The sequence below is a fragment of the Dasypus novemcinctus genome, chromosome 21 (genome assembly GCF_030445035.2).
Source record: "Dasypus novemcinctus isolate mDasNov1 chromosome 21, mDasNov1.1.hap2, whole genome shotgun sequence".
Lineage (NCBI taxonomy): Eukaryota > Metazoa > Chordata > Mammalia > Cingulata > Dasypodidae > Dasypus > Dasypus novemcinctus.
The window spans coordinates 82,373,842-82,386,063 of record NC_080693.1 but is presented as its reverse complement, the minus strand read 5'-3'; the positions used below and the strand labels follow the sequence as shown (position 1 = coordinate 82,386,063).

The following is a 12,222-nucleotide window of genomic DNA, read 5'->3' as shown; positions in this document are numbered from 1 at the left end:
CGTGCCGCTGACAACAACAGAAGCAGACAAAGATGCAGCAAATAGACACAGAGAACAGACAACCGGGGTAGGTGGGGAAGGGGAGAAAAATAAATAAATAAATAAATCTTAAAAAAAAAATACAGGGTTCCTATTTGGAATGATGGCAATGTTTTCATAAGGGATGGTGATGATGATAGCACAACATTGTGAATATAATTTATAGCACTGAAGTATTTATCTGAATGTGCTTAAAAGGGGGAAATGTTAGATGGTATAATTTGGTAACAATAAAAATTTTAAAAATAGTTATGAGCTATACTACATAAACAGTGAACTCTAAGTTAAATCACGGACCAGAGTTAATAGTTGAATTATGAAAATGTGCTATCATCAGTTTTAACAAATGCTCCATACCAATGCAAGTTGTTTATAATAGGGTGATGTATGGGAAGCCTATATTGTATGCATGAATGTTCTGTAAACCCACAACTTCTCTAATACAGAAAAAAAAAACCACTTGGTTATCTTTTCAGACAAAGTAGTAGAAAAAGAACTGGTAGTTCAAATTCTTATTTAGAAAAAAAAAATTCAACCGAGAAACTAAAATCTTTATCTAAAACATTCTCCTTAATGATATACCATTCCAGCAGTTACCCTGTGTCTTCTCTTCACCCTTCCTGTCTTCTCCTGGGACAAGGCTGCAGCCTCTAGGCAAGCACCAGTGCAGCCAGAGTGCACACAGGGCTGGCCTGCCATCGTTGGGATGTCCACTCTTCCTTTTTCCTTCTTTCCCTGATTTCAGCTGTTATCTTTTCTTCCCCCACAGTTGAATAAAAACCTCCATTACTCAATTAAATGTATTGGATACATAAAAAATTTTTTGAATCATACAATATGTTACACAATATATTTGGGTCATAGTCATGCAATCATACAGTATTTGTCCTTTTGTGTCTGGCTTGCTTCATTTAGCATAATGTCCTACAGGTTCATCCATGCTGTCATATACTTCACAACTTCCTTTCTTCTTACAGCTGCATAATATTCCATCATGTGAACAGACCACAGTTGTTTATCCATTCATTGGTTGATGGACACCTGAGTTGTTTCCAACTTTTGGCAATCATGAATAATGCCGCTATGAACATGGGTGCGCAGATGTCTGTTCGTGTCATTGCCCTCAGTTCTTCTGGGTATATACCCAGTAATGGTATTGCAAGGTCACATGGCAAGTCTATGTTCAACTTTTTTAGGAACTGCCAAACAGTCCTCCACAGGGGCGTACCAGTCTCCATTCCCACCAATAGTGAATAAGTGTTCCTATCTCTCCACATCCTCTCCAACACTTGCAGTTCTCTGCCTTTTTAATAGTGGTCATTCTGATAGGTGTGAAATGATACTTCAGTGTATTTTTGATTTGCATTTCCCTAATCATTAGTGATGTTGAGCATTTCTTCATGTGTTTTTTTGTCACTTTTATTTCTTCTTTGGGCAAATGTCTATTCAAGTCTTTTGGCCATGTTTTAATTGGGTCGTTTGTCTTTTTATTGTTAAGTTGTAACATCTCTTTATATATCCTGGATATTAAACCCTTATCAGATATGTGATTTCCAACTATTTTCTCCCATTGAGTCAGCTGCCTTTTCACCCTTTTGACAGTCCTGGGAGGTACAAAAGTGTTTTATTTTGAGGCAGTCCCATTTGTCTATTTTGTTGTTGTTGCTCGTGATTCGGATGTAAGGTCCAAGAAACCACCACCTACCACAAGGTCTTGAAGCTGTTTCCCTACATTTTCTTCTAGTAGTTTTATGGTCCTGGCTTTTATAAATAGGTCTTTGATCCATTTTGAGTTGATTCTTGTATAGGGAACAGCTGTTCTCTTGTTTCTTCCTTTGCTGGCTCTTTGATCACATAAAAATAACCCAGGTCTCCAAAAAATAATTTTACTGAAAATTCAGTGGCAGTACATAGAGACAAAAATATATATATAGGAAAGAGAAGTTATTCTTATGCTTATTTTAACATTGAAAAGTTCTCTTTCCAAGAGCACATTCTATGTATTTCTCTGAAAATTATGAATATAAAAAACCAAAACAAAACCAGGGACACCTTATTTATTTTTTTAAATATTTATTTATTCCACCTGCCCCTCCACCTGCCCCTGTTGTTTGTGCTCGCTGTCTGATGTGTCTGTTGTGTGATCTGTGTCTATTCATCTTTTTTTTAGGAGGCACCAGGAACCGAACCTAGGAGCTCTCATGTGGGAAGGAGGTGCCCAATGGCTTGAGCTATGTATTAGTCAGCCAAAGGGGTGCTGATGCAAAATACCAGAAATGGGTTGGTTTTTATAAAGGATATTTACTTAGGGTAGGAGCTTACAGATACCAGGCCATAAAGCATAAGTTATTTCCCTCACCAAAGTCTATTTTCATGTGTTGGAGAAAGATGGCTGCCGACATCTGCCAGGGTTCAGGCTTCCTGGGTTCCTGCCTTCTAGGGTCTTGCTTCCCTCTGGGCTCAGGGTTCCTTCCTTTCTTCCCAGGGCTTGCTTCTTTCTGGGCTCAGGGTTCCTCTCTTCCTGGGGCTGGCTTCTCTTTCCTCTGGGAGCTTACTTCCTGGGGTTCCAGCTTAAGGCTTCAGCATCAAACTCCAACATCAAAAACCCTCAACACTGTCCTTTGCCATGCCTTTTATCTGTGAGTCCCCAGCCACCAAGGAGTGGGGACTCAATACCCTAATGACGTGGCCCAATTAAAGCCCTAATCGTAACTTAATCACGCCCAGGTACAGACCAGATTACAAACATAATCCAATACCTATTTTTGGAATTCATAACCATATCAAACTGCTACAAGCTACTTCTGCTCCTGCTTGTAACACCACTCATTGTACTTTCTCATAGCGTCTCTTTGTTGTGTCATCTAGGTGGTCAGCTTGCTGCCTTGCTTGTCTTCTTTAGGAGGCACCAGGGACACGGAATCTGGGGACCACCCCGCCATGGTAGAAGGGTGCCCAACTGCTTGAGGCATAGCTGCTTCCCAGGGAAACCTTATTGTGAGTGATTATTTTATTACCAGAAACAGTTTTAAGGTAGTATTCTTTATTGTTTTACTTTGCAGTTTTGGGGATGGGCAACAACATACGTAGGTAATTTGATTGATATCAAGGGCATTATTAGGACAATTTTAAGCGTATAAATTTAGAAATACTATAAATAGTATTAGATAATGTTATAGTAGGTACTAGTAGTATATCAATGTCAAATTTCCTAAATTTAAAATTGTACTGTGATTATGTAAAATATTAGTTTTTAGGAGATATTTTGGAGGAAAGGGTGAAGACATATGCAATTTACTTTCAAGTGCTGTTCCCACTAAACACACAAACAAGCATATATAAGAAATGAAACCTGGGTCTGGGTGACTAACTAGAAGGCCCGGGCCGTATAGCAAATATTAGTGAAGCTTTGTCTCTGTAGTTTTATATTAAAAATGAACAAAAGTTCTAATTTACCCCCACACAATAAGTTTGGACCACTTAATTCTTTGTCAAAGATAAATGAGTTTGACGGTGCCTGATTCCTTGACCATGACACTGCCAGAAGAGCCTATTTGGAGCAAAAGATTTTCAACATTATTCCCCATCTTATCACAAGGTAGTACCACCAGGATCCTGCCATTTAGATCAATAAAATCCTTGAAAACTCCTGAGTCTGTCCAAGCTGACCCTGACCCAAAGCTCACAGAGGGGTCAGTGTGGCCTTTGGATAACTCTGCCTACCCAGAGGCCTCACCAATTAGAGGGGGAGTGACACCCGGGACTGGACTGTCAATGGAGGACCCACACATCAGGCCATAGGTAAATATTAGCATAAAAAAAACACAAAATTTCAAACTTTTTATATTAAAAGATAAAAATAAGTTCTACTTTGGTATCAAGGGTTTAGGCCAAGGTAATGGCAACTTGACTTGGGGAACCTACTGTGGGAAATGGGGAAACTGGAACAGTATTTAGGTGGCAGGATTGACAAGACTTGGTGAAAAATGAGATATGGGGAGCCCAAGAGGGAAAAATTCAAGAATGATGGGCACAGTGCTGGCCACTGAGCATGGAGCACGGAGGAAAGGCAATTTTGAGAGTGAAAAGAGGGAGGGCGATGGTTTCAGATTTGGACAAACTGAGTTTGGGGTGTTTATGACTCATCCAAAAATTGTAGGAGAAATAAGCCTGAAGCTCAGCTGTAGTCTGGACAGGAGACAAACGCTCAGAATCCATGAGCACAGTGAAGTGCCCTTGTCCCTGTCGTCCTGCCGCCCCCCTTTCCCCCATACACTAATGAACACGCTCCTCGCAGGTGCTTTATCTAGCTTCGCAGAAGGCCAATAACGGCACCTTCCATTCGTCTTCACCTTTCTCTATCACCCTCAAGTACCTCTTTCCTCCCTAAATGAAATAGCCTGATCAAGTAGGGGATACACCTAAAAAGAACTGAGACATGTAGGCATTTTCATTTCCTAGTTTAGGAGTACCCCGTGTCTCAAAAGGAAGAACAAATCTGCAAATAGTACACGTCAAGATATAAGTGGCTTATAAGCAGAGGTGAATGAAACTTTCTGGAACTGGATGCTAATGGTGGGAAGGATTAAAAAAGCAAAGTCCAGGAAAGACAGCAAAAGGAGAGAAAGAGATAAAAGCAGGGATGATGAAATGCCTAAAGAAACTTTTAAAGTATTATACTTGAATAGGTTGTCTACACCAGTGTTTTGGCATAGAAGGACCAGAGCAAAGCAAGTTACTACTATTGTAGAAATTGCGAGAGGATCAAGTCCAATGAGTGCGTCAAAATTCCAGAGTCTGTTTTGAAATGAAGACTTTTGTCCACAGGAATTTAAAGTCTGCAAAGAATGGCAATCCTTATATCTGGAACTCTTTGAAGGGGCTTAAGATGGGGCCAACAAATTAATTTGCTGTGCATGTGATCTGTGTCATTGCTATGTTAACAACAGTTTTCCATTTAAATGTGTTTTTAGGTATAATGAAAATATAAGGGCAAAAAATGAAAGAGAATTACTATGATGCATTTCATTGTGGTTCAACTTTAAGAACCTCAAAATAATATAAGCATTTTCCCAGGAAAAGTAGTTTTGGGGGCACTATGAGAATCAAAATTAACATTAAAAATATAAAACCCAAAAAGGTAAGAATGCACAGTAAATAATGCTCTGCGATGTGTCTCTACAATTCTCATTTTTGGCCTTGCTCCTTGGTTAGTTCCCCAGGAGCTTTCTTTACAAATTCCTTTCTCCTATGTTTGAGGACCCATTTGACTCCTGGGTATAGTGTCCTCATCTAAAAATTCCCCAAGACATGCAGTTGAACCTGATATTCCACAGACTGCACAGATGAGTAAGACCTGGTCTCTGTTCTCAAAAGACCTTTCTGTGCCATGCTAGACAAATGCATGATACATGTGGGCTCCACTCCTTGCTTTAGAGTCTCTGATTCTTTTGCTCTTATTTTGTTTTACCCTTTTATCCTTCTTAAGAAGTTTTAAGATATGGATCAACCGTGTCCTATGTACTTCAATATATATATTAAAAAATCTTAAACATAAAAATGTATTTAAGAGAAGTGGAAGTGGCTTAAGTGATTGGCCTCCCATATGGGAGGTCCCAGGTTTGGTTCCTGGTGCTTCCTAGAGAGAACAAGTAAGAGAGAGAGCTGATGCAAAGGGCTAGCATGGCGAGCTGATGCAACAAGATGATGCAACAAGAGACATAAGGAGGAAAACACAATGAAAGATAAAACGAAGCATGAGCAGAGGTGGCTCAAGCAATTAGGCAAGTCCCTCCCATATTGGAGGTCCTGGTTTCAGTTTCCTGTGCCTCCTAAAAAGAAGACCAGCACACAAAAAGAGACACAGCAAATGGGAACAATAAGGGGATGGGCAGTAATAAATAAATCTTTTTTAAAATAAAAATGTATTTAAAAGCTGGAAATTCTAAAAATGAGAAAGCAGAGTTATGATATTAATGCAATATTTATGGTTTTCAAATGGAGTCTCAAGTCGATTTGAAAATTTGAAAATACCACTCGCTGGCATTTTCTGGGTGCCATGGTAAAGCACAACAAACACAAAAAGCAAAACAGCAGAACCCATATCCAATCAAATCTTACAAGAAGCCCCACACATGAAAGAGTCAAACCTGGAGTGCTTTGGAACAATTGGGCTCTCCCTACTCCCCACTGTGCCTCCCCACTTAGATGCTACTCAAGTTCTTCATCGGGCTGAGGAGTACAGCCTGAACAGCTCTGTTCTGGCCAGTCACTGAACTATCACCACCATCATCATTGTCTCAACACCTCTACCACCACCCATCATTCCACCATGCCATATTCTTTTAATTGGAACACCAGGATTTCTTTAAATGAAAATGTAAAAAAAAACAAAACCCTATTATTCTCTTTATGTTTAAAGCATTCATCTTAGGAAAATATAATTTCAAAAATATTTGAATAAGAAAACAATGTGGCTCAAGCGATAAGGTCTCTCTCTGCCTACCATAAGGGAGGACCTGAGCTCAATCCCTGGGGCCTCCTGGTGAAAAAGAAGAGAAAGCATGCTTGCGCAGTGAGCCAGTGCCCATGTGGTGAGCTGAGTGCCTGCGTGGTGAGCCAAGTGCCCGCGTGAGTGCCCGTGAGATGAGCCAGTGCCCAATGGTGAACAGAGTGCCCACGCAGCAAGCCAAGTGCCCATGCGGAGAGCCAGTGCCTGTACAAGTGAGTCATGCAGCAAGATGATGATGAACCAAAAGAGAGACAAAGGGGAGGGTCAAGGTGAAGCGCAGCAGAGACCAGGAACTGAGGTGGCACAATTGACAAGTAACCTTTTTCCACATCAGAGATCCCAAGGATCGAATACCAGTGAATCTCAGAGGAGAAAGATGAGAAGAGAAGACAAAAAGAGAAAGATACAGAATATCACACAACAAAGGGACACAGACAGCAAAAACAGCAGTGCGGGATGCAGGGGGGGCAGGAAGAGAAAAAATTTGAATAGATAAGCAGATGTGGCTCAAGAGACTGAGCTCCTGCCTACCACATGGGAGGTCCCAGGTTTGGTTCCGCGGCTTCCTAGAGAGGACGAATAAGACAATGAACTAATGCAATGGGCTGATGCGGTGAGCTGACGCAACAAGATGACACAAGAGACACAAGGGGAAAACATGAGAGACACAACAAAGCAAGGAATGGAGGTGGCTCAAGTGACTGAACGCCTCCCTCCCACACAGGAGGACCCTGGTTCAGTTCCCTGTACCTCCAAAAAAGGAAGACGGACAGACAAGAAGCGTAAACGAGGGGGTAGGGAAATTAATAAAATAAATCTTAAATTAAAAAAAAATTTTTTGAGTAACACACTTTTCAGGAATAGAAGTCTCTTGACTGTGTTATTAAGTCAAGGCCCTAAGTAGTCTTTAAGACTACTATATGAGAATATGTAGAGATAAGTGACTTCTAAGGGCAGGCATTCTGAAATGAATGCAAGAGTAGAATGAAACCAGGCTGAACTCTTTTGTAGGTATCCTAGACTTGCCAGTATCTCACCAGAGTGTTAAAACGCTGAGTCCACATGTATCTGACAAGAGCAAGTCCAAAAGAGTTTAGAGGTAAAATCTTCATATCCTTAAGACATGTTTCATAGCACTTTTAACTCGTGTATTTCTATATACACTGGCTTAACTGAACCTTACAAACAAATGACCATTTACAGGTAGGGAAACTGAGGTTAAGTGACTTTGCCAAGGTGCAATAACTAATGAGCAGTAAGGATGGAACTGAAATTCAACATTTTTAGAATAAAATTCTAGTGGTCTTTCTACTAAGCTACTCAATTTTCAAAATAATTTTTCCTACAAAAGCCTTAGAAAAGGAAAAAAAAGTGAAGTTCACGTATAATGTTAAATCACCTTTCCTACTACTGTTTAAATGGTTTATACAGTCTATAAATAGGTGCCTCTATAAAAATCTAAGTAACATAACTGCCTTAAGTGATTAAATTAAAAAGGATTATGTAATAGCATGGTTTAAAGAGAGCTTTTTTTTTTAAAATTCCAAGGTATTACCATATAAAGATTGTTTCCCCCATGAATAGTATTTAACCAAGAACTTCTAAAAGCTACAGTAAGCAAAATTTTAATTAGGTATCACACTAATCATTTAGGGAAGTGTGGACAAGATTCACTCAGGAGAAGTGTGCCGACTGCTTAATTGGCACAGACACGGACCAGTTGTACGTACACCCTTTCTTTTTGCACACAGTCCTATTAAGTGAAATTATAAAATAGTAAGTTAAAAATTATTAAAAATAATTTAAAATTTTAAATAGTTGGAAATAAATGTTGACTAATACAATTTACTTGCTACTTGATTTTCAGGGGCAGGAAAACACTATAATAGTTCTCAGCTTTTAAGAACCAACGATGCCTTTTCCCCTCTGCATGTACTGTGTGTAAAAATCTTGTGGAGAAAGATTTTGAAAATAAAATTCCATTGCTGAGCAGACTCCAACTAAACATCTCATCTGTCAACTGCTATAAATGAAAGGAATTATGAAAGGCAGATAGAATAAAATGTTTCCCGGACATAACCATGATCATGTTCAAAAGAACAAGCTTCTTGCTCCTTCTTTTTCTTTAAAATGGCAGTAAAATGATGTTGTTTCCTCAAGGTTAAGAACCTAATTAATACAATAATAAAACTGGGGGCTTTGTAACTTGTGAGGGCTGGCAAGAGGCCAGCAAAGCAGAGGAAAGCGGCAGTGGAAATGCCATTCTCATGTTTCTGTTGGGTACAGCGTATCTTTAGCAAGCAGCTCTTTATGAAGACGCCATTTTATCAAACCTGAATTGCAGCCAAGAGCTTAGGACACAGAGCTACTGCTCAGACTCTGGAATGTTACGTCATAAGCTCATCTAGCAGAAGCAGACGCTATTTGCTATTTGCTTGTTTTGCTTCTCCTGTTCTACAAGGGGCTGACGGGTAATGAAATACCTGCAGAAAGGTGCCGCCCAACCATCCTAGGGGACGCTCCCCTGCGTGCAGAGCTGCCTCCACGCCTGCATCTAGGCTCGTCTGGGCTCTCAACTCCAATATGTCGGCTGTGTACAGCAAGAGCCTCATCCTGTAGAGCTGCCAAGAAAATCTCCCGCTGCAAGCCTGTGCCCAGACCACCTGCAGGCGCGCTCAGGCCATGAGCTGGGCAGGATTTGGCACTGCCCTGTCCACACAGGGAGGTACCTGATTCATCTCCTGCAGCTTGGGGTGGTGGCATTGACATATGGAATTTTAAAGCTTTGATTATCTAATTGCGGCTGACATTAAACCAATTTCCCCTCCTCTTTAAATTCTTCCAACTGTCACAAACATTTTCACTGCAGGAACCAGTTACAATTAGCACCATGGCTGCTTTTCTTCTGTTTCTGAAAATCAGCCAAAAGAATAACGGCATATTGGTTGCACACAAATAAACTGCTGCTCTTTTGTGTTGCCTTTGTTTTACGTTCCTTCTCTTTCTCTTTTCCTCAATCACTCCTAAACACCTGGCATACCAACACTAGCAATAATATTCTTAATGAGCCCCGTATGTAATTGGCAAGTTTCCAGCTTCTTAATTACTTTCCTGCCTCTATCTGAAAAAGATCTAAGCAAACACTACTGCATATTAATCAAAGCCTCTGTGTTTATAAATGTACAAAGCAGCCACCCAAAATAGTACACTATTCTGGGCACAATGAAAAAAAGATTAAAAAAAAAAAAAAAGTTCTCAAGTGTTGCAAGCTGGAGTTATCTTGCAGACTTGTAAAAAGATAGAATAAAAAACAACATGATAAAATGACATTTTTGGGGACCTTAACAGAGTGAATTACACATTTATAGACTAACATTGATCTTCCTGGTAAAAAAAAATGTCTACCAAGTGGCTAAATGAGCTCCTTTCTCCAAATCACTACATGAATTTACAAGTCCATTTCTTCCTGTATTATTTTATTAGATGGCTTTTTCCCAGATATATTGTCATTATTTAAAGAGAATCTGGAACAAGGGCTGGGAGGGACACTGGCCTTTCTATCTGGCAGAAGACTTTCAACTAGTGGCATCACATGATTATTTCCATTTGGATACTGCCAGTGATGAGGGAAGGAACGCAAAGTTCTCTTGCCCAAGGCTGAAGCCTGCCCCACTAGTCGCCCCTCTGACCTGTGGAGACCCCAGCCAGCTACCTCCTGGGCTCTCAGAGGAACCTTCTGTAACCGCCGTGCTGGCAGGCCCTCCTCCTGCTGAAGCTCCTCTTGGAGTCCCCCTTCATAAAGGCATCTCTGGGCCTTTATTGCTGTGGCTGCTCTGCGCACACTTGGTCGTCAGTGTCCTCCTGAGAACATGTGTTTTCTGTGATAGATGTTACCCAAAGGACATATTAAAAGTAGAAGCACAATAGTATTGGCGCTGGAAAATTTTCCTTATTTTGAAGTGGTCGTCCATTAAAAAAAGCCTGTTTTTGCTTTAAACTTGGTTGAGTCTCACTTCAACATTAGCATTCCCGAACCTTAAAACCTAGCCAAGACTTAGTTTTGCATGCTAGTATCATAAATTTTGGTTACCTTAAAAAATGTGTTCAATGTTGACTTGAATGCTGTAAGACTGACAGAGCCTGTCCACAGAGCCCAGAGTTAACGTGGTAACTGAATCAACAAGGGGCCAACACAGAGAGGGGCAGTTATGCCAGAAATTCATGGGCAATGGGAGAGAGTATGTACATGGTCATTCTGTGGGGATGCGAGGCCTAGCACAAGTCCAAAACAGGTCCTAAAGCGCCAAGTATTCTCTACTATCACATTTTAAGCAAGATGTTGGTCACTGGAAAATTAATCCTACCTATACCCATAAATGTTTCAAAGAGGCAACATTCAACTCAGTTATTTTCCTTACTGCATTCTGACAGATCTCACTTGTCTATCACTAGGTTCATGCTGCAGGGCAAAGAGTAACTGATGCACGTTAGATGGGCAAATAAAAGTAAAGAAAACAAACTATGAGAATAGATATTTATACTTACCAAATAGAGAGAGTTTTATGCAGACATACTTAGAATAATAGTACTTCACATAACTAGATGTTAGGGGCCATTGCAGAGCACTTATTAAGCACCAAATATATGACAATTACTAAGCTAAGGTGCATTCAAATACCTAAGCTCATGTAAACCTTAAAACAACCTTGAGATATAACTAGTATCCTCACTTTACAGACGAGAATACTGAAGGTTGGGAGAATTGAATGATTTCCCAGCTCATAAATGTGAGCTCAAGTCCCTGCTAATCAACAGTAAATCCAGAGCTCCACTGCAGGCATGTAAAGACAGGCGGGTTAGTGGAGGGGAGACAGGGGAAGGAGGAAGGGTCCTGTGGCCCAAACAAGGCTCATGACCACTACTCTCAGCCACCTGGCCTCCCCACGCATAACACACAGTGAGTGACAACTCCATCTTCTTCCTTTCAAACACCCTTTATACCCTGATGACCAGTTTTGGCCTGTGAGAATATTCTCTGCCGGGACTGGCAGTTGGTAGTGTCTTTTACACCTGTGTTACAATAAGTGCCAACCTTGCCCCATCCCTTCCAAATACATTAGTATGCAATCCCTACAAACAGGAAAAACTCTTGGATGCCAATAAGTCACCACCAAAATCTGGACATTAACACTTCTCCATGACCACCACCTAATCTTCACAGCCCACTCAAGGGAACCAGTTGTCTCCATAAGGTCTTATGAGCAAAAGGATCCAGTTCAGAATTATATGTGGCATTCCACTGTCATGCAGTTTTAGTCTTCTTAGTCCACAACAGCCCCCCTCAATCTTTGGTTGACTTTCATGGCCCTGACACCTTTGAAGATTACAGGCCAGTTATTCTGTGGAAAGTTCCTCCCTTTGGGTTTGTCTGATGCTTCTCACAGTTGGCTTCAGATTCTGCAGGACTTCAGCCTGTGTCACTTGCTGCTTCCTTGAGTCACCTAAGGTTAAAATGGTGTTGGCCGGGCTTCTCTGCTGTGAGGCTGTTCTTCACCCCTTGGATTCTGGGGGAAGGTACTCTGAGAGAACATTCTGTTCTTCATCAAACTTCCAATGTATTCACGGATCCCAATTTAATTCCGTGAGTTTATTCAATTGTTACTAACATTACT

The 12,222-nt window shown here is 40.6% G+C and overlaps 1 protein-coding gene across 9 annotated transcripts in view; it reads right to left on the bottom strand.

The window, feature by feature from the left end:
• Positions 1-12,222, bottom strand: part of TNRC6C (trinucleotide repeat containing adaptor 6C) — a 180,948-nt gene that overhangs the window by 62,509 nt on the left and 106,217 nt on the right. The window contains exon 1 of one of the 9 annotated variants that reach the window (XM_058284804.2): positions 9,034-9,162. The exons of 6 other annotated variants lie outside the window; for them this stretch is intronic. In XM_058284804.2, coding sequence (XP_058140787.1) covers positions 9,034-9,058 — 25 coding nt within the window. In that variant the 5' untranslated portion in view covers positions 9,059-9,162. Of the gene's footprint in view, positions 1-9,033; positions 9,163-12,222 lie in introns of those variants that run through there. 2 more of the 9 variants (XM_058284803.2, XM_071210828.1) reach the window with 2 other exon arrangements.